We start from the raw sequence: 18,747 nt of genomic DNA on the forward strand, positions 1-18,747 counted from the left end.
TCATTTTTTTTTATTGTAGCGTCGATGATAAGTCTTTTGAGACGAAACACGTGTCTTGTGTAAATATAATATTTCACACTTGGTATCTAGGGTCAGTTTATTGTTAACTGTTTCACATTTTGTCATGCCGAAGCATATCAGAATCGATGATAATAAAATCAACGGTACCAATTTTGTTGCACCATATGCGCATTTCGACAATACATGTCTCTTCAGTGATGCTCAGGTATATATAATTGATTGCGACAATAGAAACAACCAATGACTGTATTCATCACTGTCTTGTTGACTCTTGGTGGAATGTTGTCTCATCGACAATAATAATACACAATAGCAAGATAACAAAACACACTTTAGAGTATCATTTTGAAATGGCGCAACTCAATTAAAAGACACATTTACAAAAAACAGCTTAACATACACCATGTACACGGAATCAATAAATTTGAAACATCACATAATGCATGTATGAAATTACTTAATAAAAAAAAAGTTGTGATATAGCTTTCTTGGAAAAATCATACATGTTCTGTGAATACAGTTTATGGTTTGGTGTTTTTCAATTGAGGAAGACATTTTTTCTTGAACAAACATAACTTGAATATTAGTGTGTGCAAACTGGTAATTGCAAGCATTATTGTCAAGTTTAGTTGTATTCGGTTAATTCCTTTATGATAAATTAGTAGACAACATATTTCGAAGTTGAAGGACAAGTTCTTCCAAAAATCCTATTCATGCCACTTTCAGATAGCTAATAGTTTGGACCAATAAATTAAAAAATGAACGATAACATAGATTCGTGATATACCGCCATCTTGGATTGTAATATCTAATATTATTTATGTATGTAGTTTTGCCAGTATAAACATTACAAAAATATCTCGTGTTCAGTCTTTCAGTTATTATTATAGTTTACCAATGAGATCAATTCAATGCTTTTTAGACAATTTGCTCGCATATATAAAAAGAAGATGTGGAATGATTGCCAATGAGACAACTCTCTACAGAGGACCAACATCACCCAGAAATTGACAACTAAAAGTCTATCACCGTACGGCTATCAACAACGAGCAAAGCCCATGCCGCATAGTTATTTCAGTGTCATTCAGTAGCTTTTCAGAAAATCTTTTATAATTGTTGCGTACAGGTAAAAACAACAACTAAACAATCTGAACATAGACTGAACAGACCGAATGCTATCGAATTGTTTGAACAGTATTGAGTAAACCCGGTGTATAAAATAGAAAAAGACATAACGAAAATGACCGACTTATATATTGTGGAATATAGGTGTGATGATTTTGTATCGTCGGTTAGATTGTTCACGTTAGTTACAGTTCGGCAGAAGCCTTACTTTATATATTTGTATTTCTTCGTCTAATGCTACGTAGACGATGGCCATGATATGTAAGGTACGTGATGATTAGAGATCGTTGTCTCTTATATAAATCTATTACTTAGTGTAATAAAGAACAGGTTTGTGCCTGTTAATATTCCCTTATATATAGAATTGCATTCATGATGTAATGCAACAAAGAACAAGGTTGGTGCCTGTTCTTTAGACTTGTTCAACTGCATTTTGTCAAGTATGAAGTTAAACGTACAGGACAAGTATGGATCTGTGTGACCAACTTGTAGGGTATCACAATGTACCATTCAGACAAGTCGTACCAACATGTATAGGACAAGTATGGATCTGACTGTGTGGCCAACTTGTAAGGTACATACTTATGCCAGGAGGAAAAGTTTGTTCCAAACCCAGGACAAATTTGTAATAGTACAAATTTGTACCAGTTGTATATATTTGAAGTAGAATAATTGTAGATAGTTTAAGAGAATGCGAAGAGCAGTTAATTTATGAATTAAGTTTCATATTTTGTAAAAGAAATTTTTCAGAGACAGTATCAAAATGGTAACGGACTCATTCTGAAATAGAAATAGACACGCTTACCATGTGTACACGTTACATTGGTATATATAGTCCTGTATATTATGCAAGAATTGTTCAGAGCAAAAAGGTGGTTCAGGTCATTAATGATTTACTTATGTTAGATGCACTGTACTTACAACTTAAATTCAATATTGTCTAGTAAAGAGATATCTTCTGTCATGATTTTTAATTTAGATTTTATTGCGCTAATATTCAATACAAATCCATCCTCATATATTGTTAAAACTGCACAATTATGCCGGTAATAAGCAATAAAATTAAAATCGAACCGATCTTCAAAATAACCTCCAGAATGTATAAGTACTGGTGAAACTACTGTCATATTTCTGACTTGATGCAGACAATTTCTGATAATAATCGTGGGTTAAACTTGTAGCTAGCTTGAGCTTGAATAACAGCTGTGTGTACTTTTATAATATTGACACAATTCTGTGAGCAGCCCGAAACAATTGACTAAAGTGACAATAATTGTTGATATAAAACTAATATGATTTTGGACACTAGATCATTATTTACTAGTATGCAACAATCAATATATATTAATGTAAATTTCATTTTGTTTTGATATTTGGGTTCGGCCATATGGGTTGACTGTCTAAGTTCTATATGCCACTTGATATCTGTTAATTCTTTAAATAAAAAGCCAGGGTATCGTGTTAAAACGCTTCTTACTGCACTGTATTATGCTCACTTAAATTATCCCAAAGTCTGAATTTACCTTAAAGATATTCTGATTAAGGCTGAGTTATTTTGAAGATCTTAAAATCTATATAACCAAGACATTAGATTTTGTACACAGTTAATCTAACAATTTGAAGTCTTGTGCATTTTGAGTTTCTCAAAGAGAATATAGATGATTAACATACTATGTAGGAAAATATCATTTCCATCGATCATCGAGGTGGGAAGTGGTCAAGAACACAGTATTATTTTATTTATTAGGGGGTTCACTCTATACACGCACATTTTTATTAGTCTTCACTTCAAGCATGGCAAGGTTAATCGAGCAAATTTGAGCAAATTTTATTATATAATGCTTTTTAATTATTTTTTTAAACTTTACTACGGGCTCATGAGGATCTTAAATCTGATTGTATTGCTGTGTCCACAATTATTATTCTACTTATTTCACCTGTATCGGTTTGGACAATTCCATGGACGGTTCCATACACCATTATGCTTAAGGGGTTTTCATATGTCATGTCAAGATAAGGTATGCCATTTACCGTTGTCTGCAACGAATATTTTTGTTTGTTTGTAAATTAACTTTTCTGAAAACCAATAAAATATAGTTAACATATATATATTTTATCTAACTGTGTTCATTGACCAGGATGTCAATGACAACACACACCTAAAATTCGTTTTGGTCTATCCCGTTACACACATGGACATTTCCGCGGGAAATTTGCATTATTCAAGTATTTGCTGGCGTATCCGTATCGGCGTATCGTATGTAACGTATAACACGTTTATGACGAAAGGATAAATTAAGCCAGGTTGGTCTCGATAAAGATAGTTTTAATGCAAAAAATACAATAAGAATAGACTTTTTTTAGTAATAATCGTATATAAAAACTCACATACCGATAATACTAATAAACCCAATATAAGTACTATATATACCATGGTTTTTACGAGTTAGCATATTTAAACAAACGAATCCGAAGGATGAGTTTGTTTAAATATGTTAATGAGTAAGACACATGGTATATAAAATTTGTAATATAAATAAAATGATTGACAGCTTCAAGACCTTCAACTAATATTGGAAATTGATCACGTTACAGTTTTATCCAATGAAATGGAAGATCGCGCAAGTCACTTTTGCGCCTCGTGTATGACTCTGCAAAAAGGAAAGAAAATGTCGGATTTTCCCGATTTTTATTTAGTTTTGCGCCCCGTGTATGATTGTTTGCGCAGGTAATTTCATAATGTCATCAAACTGAGGTAAACAAAAATATCGGATTCCAGCGACTAGGATTTTATTAAATAATCATTCTAATGACGGTAAGAATTTTTGTTTGTTTGTTTTCAAGTTATCATACAAATTAATCATATTTTACAGAATTTTCATCTCATTGAAAAATGCATATTTATATATTTCTACTTTTCGTACAAACTGCTTTTCTTCCGTTATTTAATTATTTCGATTATTAGATTATTTATTAAAACACAATTTTAATGATAAAACACTGTATTTAAACAGAAGTGGATCCAGGGAGCGTAGAAAGTGTACGTTCCCCTAATTGATCGCAAAAAATATTCTGTTTTTTCACTGATATTTGTAGCCGCTATTTATTTCTTTTTTATAGGTACCCCCTTTTTTTTAAATCAATTTTAATTGTATTTTCGCAAAGGAAATGATAGTTTCACATTTCATCTTTTTCACAACTATAAGAAGAAATATTTAGTAATTGTTTCCAAAATTAGGGGAATTCGTAACAATCCTATATAGTTTGAAAAATGTTTCTTAAGATGTGGGTACACATAATTTATTGCTTTTTGTTATAAAATGAAAACAAATGAAGATCTTGACCTTTTAGTGCGTTAAACAGTTTCCTAAATATTTAAGAGGCGGATTCATTTAAAAAAAGGTGGAGCTTCAGCCATGGAATAACATGAAAATGAATATGTTATACCATGGCTGAAGCTCCGCCTTTTTTCCTTTGGATTCTAGTTGAGTTGCATATTTAATTAGCAAAGTATGGTACAACATAAATTTGCATATAACATACCATGGTTTTCCCTCACCACACTTTTAAGCAAATTATTTCATAAAAACATCAAAGGAAAAAGTCCAATTTATGTCACAAAACTAAATAAACAAATAGGTTCTTCGGGCAACAAGAGCTGCCCACAAACAAACAACTCTAAGTTAGGTATCACTATGATGTCTGTATAGAGTTCCAACAACTCTTAAAAGTTTGAGTAACCTGTAATAGTCAGAAATTGCATTAAATTTCCTTCAGATTTTTATAGGAAATATTCTTATATTTATATTCAATAGTTACGACATTTTGGAAATTTAATTTTATATTTGGCTTAAAACATTTTGAAGTTTGGTTCACAAGTTTTCTTTCACTTTATTATCAATCTTAATACAAAAATAGACGGTGTAAATCTGCTAAACAAAGAGAGATTATTTTCAAGTTATCTTGTATGTATTTATCTCGTCTATGAAAAAGCAAGGCGACAGATTAAATTATGCAACGTCCATTAGTTCTTTTATAAGGGTTAACAAATAAATACTTTATGTAATTAGACATCTTTTGACAAGTTAAGTTGATAAAGAAGGAAATAGAAATAGCCACATTGACAATGAGTGGTTTTGTACGTGGTACGATAATCTGCCACTTTTACACTGAAAATTTTGTAAAATAAATTTTGATTGGCTCAAAACCTGAAAATTAGTTTAATTCCGTGGATTCACTTTTTTTCTTGATTAGCGTCACTCTGCCATACGCTATCAAAAAATAGACTCTTTTTTATTGAATCCTTGGTTTTGACTATTTTCAGGCCTGCCAAAGACAATTGTGTCAGCTTTCTGTAAGAAGCACGCAGCACCCAAAAGTAAGCTCACCAAATAGCTCATCACCCTGCTCGCTCTACCCACACAATAAATACACAGAAAACTTAGTTGTATCAAACCAAATAACATGCTCTACATAGAAACGAAACCTTCTCACAACACGGTAAAATGTCTTAAACTTCGCCTACAGGCAAACGGACGTCGATTGGTGTGAGCTTAAGTAAATGGTGTTATCAGAGGATGTCGTGATGGATCTATGCAGTTGCCATGTAAAAAAACCCAGTGCAACATAATAGGGAGCTGTCCGTGTTGATATGTCCTAAAAATCCAGACTCTATATGTTGTATACGCAATTCATTGTCAATAACAACTTGCGTATGTTTGCAATGAAAAAGACGATGACCACTGTAATAAATTTGTTGTATTTCGTTGCTTGGATGATATATTTTGTGCGAGGTGCCATTTATACAACCTACGACCTCGGGAATATATCTCCATCTGTCCCGAAACAAAACCCAAACCATTACTTGCTGCTTGGTCAAGATATAGTATACGTCATAAATGGGCCTCAGGTAATTGCCAGGTTGCATGAACAATGCATGATGTTAGGGAAAATTGATGATCAAGTCAAAGATCAGAGAAAGTTTGTTCATCAAAGGGTAAGATTTCAACCACATGAATTTCATCAACAACTGATTTCGGCGATCAATCCGGGTTCTCGAGGGCCTACGTCGGGTAGTAGGAACCATATACTGATAAAGTGAATTATTAATATCTAAATATGTTTCTGGGGTTTCCCCTGTCGAATTATGAATTTGGCGACGTCGCATAATTATTGATCCAAACATTTTCTCCCCTGGCGGTTTGGAGATGGGGGTTCATCCCAAAATAATAAGTTTCTAGATATTGTCATATAACGTTCTGGCGGAGCGGTAATCATCGAAAACAATTCATTCAAATCTACATCAAAAGGCAATGAAAAGTTTCGGAGCACTTCACGAACTTGCAAAACGAAGTCCATACTGGCATCAATATTAGAAGAAAATAGAAGAAGGAACCAAAATATAACCATTACAATTCTACGTTGATCATAAAACAATCAGGAATATATATATATATATATGCATTATAAAGAAGTCTATAAAAAACAAAAATAGCTTTTATTTTCTTAATATCTCTGATCAAAATATATTTTAACTCACAAAGGTGAATATGGTAAACAAAAATGGGTCATTTTAATTAGACGTTGTGGATACGTTTTATGAATCGAGTACACCTCATTCTTAAATCAGATATATGAGGCTCTGAATGTTTATTATGTCTAATTGTTTGAGTTAATCAATTTATATCAAAGAAATTATAATATCCGACTTTATATCAAAAATATTATTATAATTGAGATATATACTCCAATTGGTTTTTTTTCCTGAAGAAAAGATCCTTGAGTTATGATAATTTTTTACTAAAGTAACAAACTATCCTCGTGCGCCCATTTTACACGTATCCGCGTGCGTATCACAAACCGTTAGCACGAGTGCACCTTACAGACGTAGACAACTTGAAAACATGTCGAATAAAGCTATGAGTATGTATTTTATGTGTTTAATGTACTTTATTTACAATTTTTTAGATGTATTATACTTGACAATGACTTATTATGTAAATGTAAATAGTATATACCATAATTGATGCTAAATACAGTTTTAGTGAAGAAAAGGTGTGCTGGATTTGATCGATACGATCACTCAGTCCGAAGCAATTGCGCAACCCTAACCCGTTTCATGTATTTCATGTTTTATTTTTATTTTCTTAAACACAATAAAAACATCTATTGTCTCTGGCGTCTCTTATTATCGAGAAACTAAAAACGATTCCACAAATTAATCATTTGTTATAAGTCATATCATTCTAAAGGGGTTTGGTTGCATTTTTCTAAAAACCCTGATCATCGAAACAGCATACAAGGGGCGGATTTATGATTTGCTATCTAGAGGTGCGCGTCTTTGGAAAATATAGGATTAAACAAATAAGGAAATTAATAAAACCAAATGAAAACCCCCAAAAATTATAATCAACGGGTTCTAAGCAGATGGCATACGCCCCCAATGATCCCTTCTTGATATTCACAAAAGTAGTTTAATTTGTTTACACTGTTACGATTGAAATTACATAAAATAGATGAAAATAAATACTTCTTGAAGATTTAATTTTGTGATTGAAAGGGATGTAGAAAACAGGAAAATTGAACTATCTAAGCAACATGTGCCAGGCAGTTACAGCAATAAAACGGACGATCTAATTATTTGGACACGGCGAAATTGTCATCAACGTCACCCTATAGCTTTAGCCTATGTAGTATAAAAAAACACACAAAAATAAGCACAATAAAACTCAGTGTTAAAGAATTCCGAATCCTATGTCAGAACAGGCAACAAAAGAAACTAAACAAAATGACACTGATGATACATATATTCACAAAGGACTACTACATGTAGCAGTTACTCATATTCCTGTTCCAGACCTCAATTAAATAATATTATTAAATATTTTTCCTTATTCTACCGAATAGCTGCAAAATATGAAGAATTTGATAAAAGTATACTTAATTCCGAAAAAAATGTGTAGAATACACAAATGATGTTATACAATAGACTTTTTTTTTCTTTTTAAAGACAAAGCATACAAAAATGCAGCCCCATCTTCCCAAATCAATATCTTTGTGTCGTAAGAACTTTAAAAAGCTGGGATTTAGGGTAAATAAATACAGGGACAAATTTAGATATAAACTGTGGTACATTGGCAGATCCAGGGGGTTTCGTAAGTTGGAGGCCCCCTTTTTTTGGCCAAACAATGCATTAGAATGGGGACCCCCTTTTTGTCCTGAGTTAGGAATCCCCCCTTTTTTAAAATGGTTGGATCCGCCCCTGTGGTAGTTAATCAACAAACATAACTTGTGTAGCAATCAGTGGTGGATCCAGATTGTTTTTAAGAAGTGAGATGGAGATGGGGATAGTCTCGCTTAATTTAACGGGTTTATTACCAATTTGATAATGGGACCGGGACCATCATTCTGCCATAATTCAATGATAATTTTTAATTAAATTCTAGATAATGGTCCCTTATTATTGACCCGTCTCGGGCAGTAAACACACTTGTATTTATAGTACATAATGTTCCCGTTAATTTTCGAAGACAAGGTGTGTTCGATTTGATCCTTTCCTATATAAAATATGTGTATATGAAAAAGATACACTTATCACACACAGTTCTTAAATACGATGCGTGTATGTTCTTGGTCTTATAAAAGCAATGACTCTTTAGTTTTTTAACTATATGTCATCAATATTTGGTTCATATTTTACATCTGTTGAGTTTTAATTGAGGCCGGGACAAAAATATTATTTTATACAAATCTGCCCGATACGTATACGTCGATCCGTGCACGTATATAGATACACTAAAGAGCATTTGCATTAATCAAGTATTTGCTGGCGTATCCGAATCGACGTATCGTATAACACGTATATGAGGAAAGGATAAATTAAGTCAAGTTGGTCCCGATGAAAATATTATATAATGCATTTAATTTTAATTGAGATCGGGGTTAAATCATTATTGTAAACAAATCTGTTCGATACGTATACGTCGATCCGTGCACGTATCCAGATACGTGAATAATGTAGTGAGACGTAATTAATGGACGTAAATTTGGAATAATGCCTATTTAATGTGAAAATATATTGTTCTATGTGTTTGTATTTTTCATGAATTCAAAGGATTGAATGTGACGACATTTTCTACATCTTACTTTGACGTCCGGTTTGTACACGTTTAATCTCCTCTCTTAGTCTATGTAGTCTATAATAAAAACTAGAGCCGTGGCATACCAAAAAACTATTGAATAGACTTTTATCAGCTGTTTACAGACATATCTATATTTATTTCATCTAAACTGACATTATCAGCGGAAACCGTGTATTCGCGAATTCTATATTAGGCTGTTAGGGGTTGTTTACATTGTTAGCCTGGGGTCCTGGCTAATCTTGTCAGTATAGCCAGGCGTGTATCAATATACTGTGGACGATTCCATATAACATTGTATTTTAGGGGTTGTTTACATTTTGAGTCGTGTATATGATAAACGTATGTTTGTATGAGTTTGTTAAAGAAAACAGCTCTATTTCATGATACTGTATTATACAGAAACATGTCACCAAGGATTTGTATAGTTAACATATACAAATCCTTGATGTCACACATTTTATTTACACTTTGGTGTGTCTAAATGGCAATTCACTTGAGGCATTTAGTGTGAATTAATGAAATACCATACTGCCTTATCGTATTTACCAACTATTAAAAATATACATGATACTGCGATACATCTACAGCATTGACGGATCCAGGGGAGGGTTCCGGCGGTTTGAACCCCCCTTTTATTTGGACGATCAATGCATCTTGAATGGGGACATATTGTTAGAACCCCCCCCCTTTGTCCTGGGTTGGGACCGCCTCCTTTTTAAAATGGCTGGATGTCCCTGTATAGTATTTTATTTTACAAAACCAATAGATATAGTCCTAGGAGTTTGAATCCTAGCAATGACGGTGTGAAAATATGCCAAACTCAACTATCACTGTAGAATCGAGAAATGGGGAGGTACACCCCCAACTTCATCCTTATTTTTAGGCAGTTAAGCTGCCTTATGCGAGCACCCTAGATTTGTGTTCTACCCAATAAATGCTGAAATATGTGCCATTGTTATTATCTAGCTGGATGTTATGTTATTTATAACTAATTGGACAGTTTTTTCATACTTTTAATTCTGATTACAAAAAATATGATCAGAAAAAACTTAAAATGATCGTCAATTTATCCAAAAGTTTTGAAGTTGCAAAAAGGAAGTAGGGCACATTAGGAATCTTTATGTAGTTAATTATCCCCTGAGATTTTGGCTAAGCTGTCAAAGAACAAATGCATGAAATGTTTAATCGCCGAAAAACTCTAAAGACACTTGAAGTAGTTTAGATTTTCCAAATGGCAAAAGTCTTAGGAATATTGTTTGTCGTCAATACGTAGTCAACTACGTCAGTAGTCTTAAAAATAAGTTCCACTGTTCATGCTGTTCGCAGCAATTTTAAATTATAAGACGAAATTTTTGTATCTTTTCAATTTGGAGGCAGGGGTTCACATGAGCGGTTGTCCGAGGTCTGCGACCTTCCAATTTTGCAGTCGGACTTTCGACTTGGTTACTAGCTACGCTCGCCTCGACATGCCCTACTGAGAGGAAATAAAAGATAACTTTGCAAACCTTTACCAAAGTCTCCTAATAAACGATCTCAAAACTAGTTTATAATCAAAATTGCTGTAACAGTTATACAATTGAGAATGATGTTTAAGTTAAAGTCTTAGAAACGAAGAAAGACCAAAATAAAATTTGAAAACTCGATATTTTAAAATTTTCATTCTTACAACTTCGAAATTTTCCCAATACCATTGCAAAAAAAGTTAAAGTTAACAATACTATTTTCATTTTGATTTACAGATTACCAAATTTGGTCAATTATCATTATGGTGTCAAGCTTATGTGCAGTATGGATTACACTTAGGCCTAGCATGAACGTTATCAACAAACCCATATCTAACTCAGAGCAAACACGACAGCATCAGTTCACAATACTTTATTATGGAGCGCCGTCGTATCATACAAAAAATAAAAAAAACACTGACTTTTTTAATGGCTGCGAATTTCAGAATTGTAAGATAGTTTTTGATCGTTCCGTGCTCAATACAAGTGATATTGTTTTATTTGAACAAACTATGTTAAAGGATAAGATGCCAAAGAAAAGAAATAAACAGACCTGGGTATATGAAACATATGAAACTCCATACCATACACAAACTGTTGACAAACATTTTCAATTCGATTGGACAATGTCTTATCGTCACGATTCAGATGCTTTCTCGCCGTATGGAATAATCAAACTACGTTCTAGTACCACAGAACAAAATTATACGTCTATTTATTCCAGAAAGACTCACAATGTTGCATGGATAGTTAGTAACTGTCATACAGTTTCAAAAAGGGAAGCTTATGTTCGTCAATTATCAAAGTATATCGATGTGGATATTTATGGCAGATGTGGTAATTTCTCAATTGCGGGTACACCATATGAAAGCAGGAAGAGACTTAGTGAAAAATACAAATTTGTTTTATCGTTTGAAAACTCATTGTGTAAAGACTACATGACTGAAAAAATCTTTTCTGTCTATGTTGCTGATGTAAACATAATTCCTATAGTAAGAGGTGCACCAAACGTAGGAGATTATTTACCAGTAAATACCTACATATCAACATCAGATTTTACCTCTCCTATGAAATTGGCCAGATTCCTTAAAAAGGTTGGAAATAGCGAGACCTCTTATATTTCTTATCTTAAGGAAAAAGACAAATATTATACCTACTCTAATCCAAATGACGAGACAGGAATGTGTAACCTATGTAGACTCATTAACAGAGGATATCAGAGGAGATATACTTTAAATATTCATCAATGGCTTTGGGAGGGACAATGTATTAGTCCAAGTGATGTGTAACCTATGTAGACTCCTTTACAGAAGATATCAGTGAACATTGAACTGGCTATTCGAGTTTTGCTTAAAACAAATAATTCTTGTGCCTATGCAAATTCACTTTACGGCTATCATTAACCTATGCAATGTGTATTTTACTGTACGTAAAGTATGACACGAAAGCAGAAGAAAAGCTTTACTAATATAGATATCATTAATAATAACATGGTATTTCATTTTAAGTGTAAATGGATGTAAAAGGTTTGTGTTGCATTATCTCATGTGAATTGATGTTAACTTCAGAATGTATAAGACGTAAAAAGTAAAACCAAAATATACTGAACTCAAATTAAAAAAAGTCTCTACTCAAATGGCAAAATCAAAAGCTCACACATCAAACGAATGTATAACAACTGTCATATCCTTATCTTGATACAGGCATTTTCTTACGAAAAATATGATGGACTAAACCTGGCTTCAAAGTCGGCCAAACTTCTCTCCTGCACGACAGCTGCAGCAAGCTCCATCACACCGACAACTGCGTGTAAGCAAAACAAACAGACACAAAAGGAACAAATGTAAAAAAATAGAGACACAGCAGCCAACAACGTGCCACAATGTCAGTCACCATAATAACAAACAAACATGTAACAAAGAAGCAAAAAATAGCACACATACAAACGTGTCCATTCACTCCTAATTCCCCATTAACTCATAATGGAATGATCATTGATTTGAAATAATATAAATGTCCTTTACAGATTATATAAGTATATAATTGCATGTGGTCGGTATGAGCTAAGTCTTATGTAAACGAAAGTCTTATAAGACCGAGTTTTATGTAGACGAAACGAGCCAACTTTGTACTTCTTTGGATTTATAACTATTTCAATCTGAGCATCACTGATCAGTCTCGGGTAGACGAAACGCACGTCTGGCGTATTAAATCATAAGCCTGGTAAACTAATAACTATTTTCACCACTTGGTCGATGTTATTGCTGGTGGACGTGTCGTTAGATTATAAACCTTTGATAACTATTTTCTTAGAAGATACAAATTGTGAATTTGATGAGAGAGTTGTTTCCTTTGCACTTATACCACATCTTCTTATATCTCTGTTAAACTATAATGTAAAATATACAAAAAGTCTTAAATTTTATACGTCCGAAGCACTTTTCTGGGTTTTCCTTTATCAGGAAGTCTCAATTATTTGAAAGTCAATAAATGTATAAAAACCAAAACACCAGAATAGCATTTTCTAAGAAAAAGCGAACAAAAATATTATGCCATTTCTTAACCGTTTTTGACAAGAAATTTGTATGTCCAGGATTAAACCAGCGACAATATTCTAGGTAATACGTTTTCTTTTAGTCACATTTTAGAATCTTGGTATATTCTTGTCCGTTCGTCGTCAACATGTCGGACATTAACTCAAACACTATTTTACCAATTTACAAAAAACTTTAGAAAATTGATATATCTATTGACGTGTGCTCCCTATCGTTTTTTTTTTTTTTTTTATAAATTTAAGATTTTAAGTTTCTGAGTATAAATTGGGTTTTATTCAATAAAAACTGTGTTTTTTCTTCAGTTTTCTGATAATATCTCACAAATTTGCAAGAAATTTGGTGAATTGTTTATATCTATTGACATGAACTCCCTTTCAATTTTTGTAAATTTAAGATTTTACGTTTCCGAGTTGAGGGGTTTTATTAATTAAAAAGGGGGGATTTTCTAGTTTTCGGACATCATAAAAATGTTTTCAGCAGTTCTCATGCTTCTTTGCTGAATCATTTATATCTATTGTTGTAAGCGCCCTTTCGATTTTTATTAATTTTCGATTTTATGTCATTCAGTTAAAGGGTTTATTCTTAAAAAAAATAATGGTATTTTCCAGCTCTCGGACAATAACTCAAAAATGTTCTTATGATACTTTGATGTATTGTTTATTTACATGATATATATTGACTCACTGAAGCCCCCTTTCAGTTTTTATAAATATCTGATATGACATTGAGAAGTAAACGAATATTTCCAAATGGCAACGGGCGTATCATGCGCTCATGACGTACATGTAGCTGTTTATTTGTTGTATAATACTTTTTTCAGCATTTATTTTTGTACTACTACAGTTATAGAAACTCACACATGCTGGTAATTTAAATACTAGTAGTGTGTAATGAAATGGAAATGTGGAATAATGTCAAAGAGACAAAAATGATATCTTGTAAAAATTCAAGGGCAGCTATGGTATCAAAGTAGGTCCAATTGACACAGTTCTTGTGTTAGTTGCTTCTGAAAAATGACCTAAACGAGTTTGAATATATATATATATATATTCGAAGTCTGACTTTTGTTAAAAGCCCATTTAATGAGGTGGGTGAATTTTTCTGAATAAGACATGAGGCAAAGTTGTATATAGAGTAGAAAAATCAAAAGCACCAATTATAAGCATGCAATTTATCAAGTACCTCGAACCAATTTTGACACTCCAAAAGTGCTTTATTTCACAATTTTCAAAGGCCTTATTTGAACAATTTTTTACCAGTTTTGTTCAAAGTCTACTGGTAAGTAGAATACATAGTTTAGTAGGGTAACAATGGCTTGAAGACGAAATAAATCTTTGTTTGTAATGAGTTATGTGCAGCTTCGGAACCCAGTACATGGTGAGAACTTTCATTGTACAATGTATTTGGTTCTGCTTTGAAACAAGCTGACTCTATGCACCATATAATATAAAAGGTTAACTGGTTCTAAGGACCTAGTACTTAATTGAGATCATTGTCAGATATTCCTAGACATATGTTTTCCTTTTGTCATATAAAAAATTGTTCTAATTTAATATGTTCGTACGGGAAACAAGGAACATAATCCTCATACAAAAAAAAAAGGTACTTCTAAATAAAAGTTTTAAAAAAAAATGGAAAGTTTTACAAAGAATAATCATAAGATATACTCGAATTGTCCTGGACCTCACTTCTGGGATGGGTATATGTTAACGGAATTCTTCTCCGAATATGGGACTAACAGTGGTAGACCCCAATGTCCAATGAATGGTATTCAATTTCTACCAAAAATTTGGCTGTCAAAAAAATGCTAACATTACAATTTTCAATAACAGTTAACAGCAAATACATTATCACAATAACAGATGACAAAAAAACTAAAAGCCCAATAACAGCTAACAAAGAATAAGACAATAACAGCTAACAGCAAATATATTTCCAGAATAACAGCTAACAAAGAATAAGACAATAACAGCTAACAGCAAATATATTTCCAGAATAACAGATAACAAAGAATTAAAATGCCCCATAACAGCATAACAGCTAAACCCCTTGCCCCTTCACTTAACAATTCCTTACATCAAGTTGCTTTTTAAAGATTCACTCTAAGAAATATTATGATGATAAAGTTTATACAAATCAATATGTACAACAATAGAGGCAACATATTGTTCAACAATTGAAATATATTGAAATACAGATGTATAATTTATATTAAAAAATAGACGTAAAATAAGAAAAATTTGCATAAACATCGGGCTCATCGGGCATTTTCAAAATGTGTTACATTTCTCCTTCAAGGTTAGTTGTAACATATTGAACACCTGTTAGCGTCAAGTATAAATTTTACTATACTTATAATGAAAAGTCAATCAATAAATAGTTGTTCTTTATATTTAATTCTACTAACGGTTATTGTAAACAAGTTTAATCTTGTATTTGTCATTTGCCAAAATCTGGTAAATTGATGCTGTGTCAGTGTCCACAAAGTAATCAAACTGCTACCTCAGATTTCAATCACATTTTGAAGTCATAATATTTACAATTTTAAATTTAGAATTTTTTGAAAAACTTAGGATTTTCTTATACCAGGCATGGATTACCTTAGCCGTATTTGGCACAACTTTTTAGAATTTTGGATCCTCATTGCTCTTCAACATTTTACTTGTTTGGCTTAATTAATATTTTAATATGAGCGTCACTGATGAGTCTTATGTAGACGAAACACGCGTCTGGCGTACTAAATTATTATCCTGGTACCTTTGATAACTATTAAAAAACAACTAGTTTTTTACTTTCATTTCAAGTTTTTGAAATATCTCGCCGGGAATTTCAGAGAAGACGGTTGCCTTAAAAGTAATGGACAGACGAACATTTTTGCTGAGAAACGGACAGCTTAATTTGACTGTCGACGGACGATAAGGCTGTAGAAAAGCTTACTCGGGTCCTGTAAGGACTAATAATAAATGCAAGCACGCAATAACTTTAATATTTGCCCGCTTAATAACATGTGATATTGTTCATATATTTGTCTTTTTTCTATCAAGAATTCCTTCTAATATTACTTTTCCTGTTTAATCCGTTTTTGGTGATATCTATTTGACTTGGTTCGGTACTTATACATCGCGTCACTGTGTTTTTTGTATTGTCTTTCATTTTTGCTGGTGTGCTTCGTAGATATGAGATGACTCTGTAAACATTCCGCCACCATTTAATTGTTCTATCATAATGCTATTATGTTATTGTTCTATCATAATGCTATTATGTTATTGTTCTATCATAATGCTATTATGTTATTGTTCTATCATAATGCTATTATGTTAGTGTTCTAGTATAATGCCATTATGCTATTGTTCTATTATAATTCCATTATGTTATTGTTCTATGATAATTTAGAAAATGCGTTAAACGACAATATTTTTTTATATCTTCTTGTGTGACGTTTACATTCTGACGTCAAACACACAACTCTACTTTTTAAGTTGATGTGAACCTTGCCATTTTGTCAAAGGACTTCAAATATTTCAATTCTTTATGGGTTGATTTAAAATACATTTATAAGTAAGCAATTAATGTGTTTGTTAAATTTGATAGATGCTTTTTGTGCTCCTTTGTTAAATATGTGTTTGTTTTTGTTCTAATTGAGATTGTGACACGGTAATTAACTGCTGTGCCCTTATTTTGACAATTTAACATATAACGTCTTTTTCTGTTCACGCATTGTTGTAAATATAAGAGAATTTGATGCAACTGTCATACAAGTGAGAGGTTTAGCGATAATAAACAAGCGATGAATAGTATAGATTTTTTTCTCATGTTTATATAAGTATATCTTTGAACTGCTACTAAGGTTTATTTTCAAATGTGTTTTCATTCAAACTTTCAGATGATACATGAAAGAAGATTTTTTTTTACATTTTTCTGATATATATGCAATATAAGGTACAATTCAACAGTTGGCCGATATATTATTATCGTAAATACATCGCGAATCCATTATATCGGAATCTCTTATAACATGTGAGTATTTACAGAGGTAAGTAAATGATATTTTAGTCGACATATACAGACACAAATACAGAGAAAAAAATAAGCTCTAGTAGGTTCTTTAATCGACTATTATATGAAAATAATGCAGCTCCATGGAAATACTAATGGAGAGGGGAACATAATACTGTTATAACGAAAGTCAATTATTCATACATACTTATTTGTTTGGTTGCTAATATTTTAGTCGCACCTGGGGCCTAAATAAAAAAGGACTCATTCCGGGGTTATTGATTCTTCTTTATTTTTTTTTATCGTGAAGCATAAAACGAAATCCTTCAAGGTTGCACTTTGTAAATACATCTGTTTTTCAAACCACACCTCTATTGGGGAGATATTATATAATAAGAAAGCAATGACATATGTTGTTTAATTTGATATATAAAATTGAGAATGGAAATGGGGAATGTATCAAAGAGACAACAACCCGACCATATAAAAAACAACAGCAGAAGGTCACCAACAGGTCTTCAATGTAGCGAGAAATTCCCGCACTCGGAGGCGTCCTTCAGCTGGCCCCTAAACAAATATATACTAGTTAAGGGGTAATGAACGCCATACTAATTTCCAAATGTCTTGTTTGAACTTCTTTGTTAAATATTTACTTGTCTTTATTGTTATTAAAATACTTGAGGTACTTGTTCACCCTGTCGTTATTGTTAATGCTATTTTCGTATTCTTGTCTTTTATTTTTGTTTATGTGCTTTGTCAATATGCCCTTTGGGGAAACCTCGAAAACTTGTTTGATGCTTGTCTATTTTTGCTTTGTGTTTTGTCTATATATGCCTTTTTATGTTTCTTTGTTACATATGTAAAATGAGTTTGTACGTGTACATCCCGTCATTGTGTAATTGTACTATGGTAGATTTGTGTAGTCTTCAGGTTTTGCTAATATTTTTAGCCTATATATTATTTTCTGCTTCTTTATTACATATTTGTAAGTTTTTCGTATGATGAAGATTATAACCCAATGTTGGCTGCTGTATTTTTGACATGTTTTCCTATTGTGTTTATACTTTTTGTTCACTCGTCGTTGTCAATGTAATAGAACCTGATACGATTGTCATTCAAGTGAGAGGTTTAGCTAGCCATGCTCAATCAACCACTATTTACCTAACATGCTTGTACCAAATCAAGAATATGACAGTTGTCATCCATTCGTTCATGTGTTTGATATACTTTCGAACAGCTGTAAACTACTGTTGTCTTTAATTGCGCTTTTAGTTTTGTCATAAGTGCATTTCAACTTTATATTCTAGGATATCATTTTTTAAAAGAAACTTCATGGTAAAAGAGTCACAGTTGTGGAAACTGCATTTTCTATATTTACAGAAATGCAACCTGTAATATGATATCACA

General features: G+C 32.4%; 1 protein-coding gene across 1 annotated transcript; it reads left to right on the plus strand.

Moving 5' to 3' along the window:
• Positions 1 to 7,002: 7,002 nt before the first annotated feature.
• Positions 7,003 to 12,127, plus strand: LOC134713747 (glycoprotein 3-alpha-L-fucosyltransferase A-like). The gene is made up of 2 exons (XM_063575034.1): positions 7,003 to 7,068; positions 11,027 to 12,127. Exons 1-2 carry the CDS (start codon positions 7,050 to 7,052, stop codon positions 12,076 to 12,078), a joined length of 1,071 nt encoding a protein of 356 aa, XP_063431104.1. The 5' UTR covers positions 7,003 to 7,049; the 3' UTR covers positions 12,079 to 12,127.
• Positions 12,128 to 18,747: the final 6,620 nt, after the last annotated feature.

Source organism: Mytilus trossulus, chromosome 4, assembly GCF_036588685.1.
Source record: "Mytilus trossulus isolate FHL-02 chromosome 4, PNRI_Mtr1.1.1.hap1, whole genome shotgun sequence".
NCBI lineage: Eukaryota > Metazoa > Mollusca > Bivalvia > Mytilida > Mytilidae > Mytilus > Mytilus trossulus.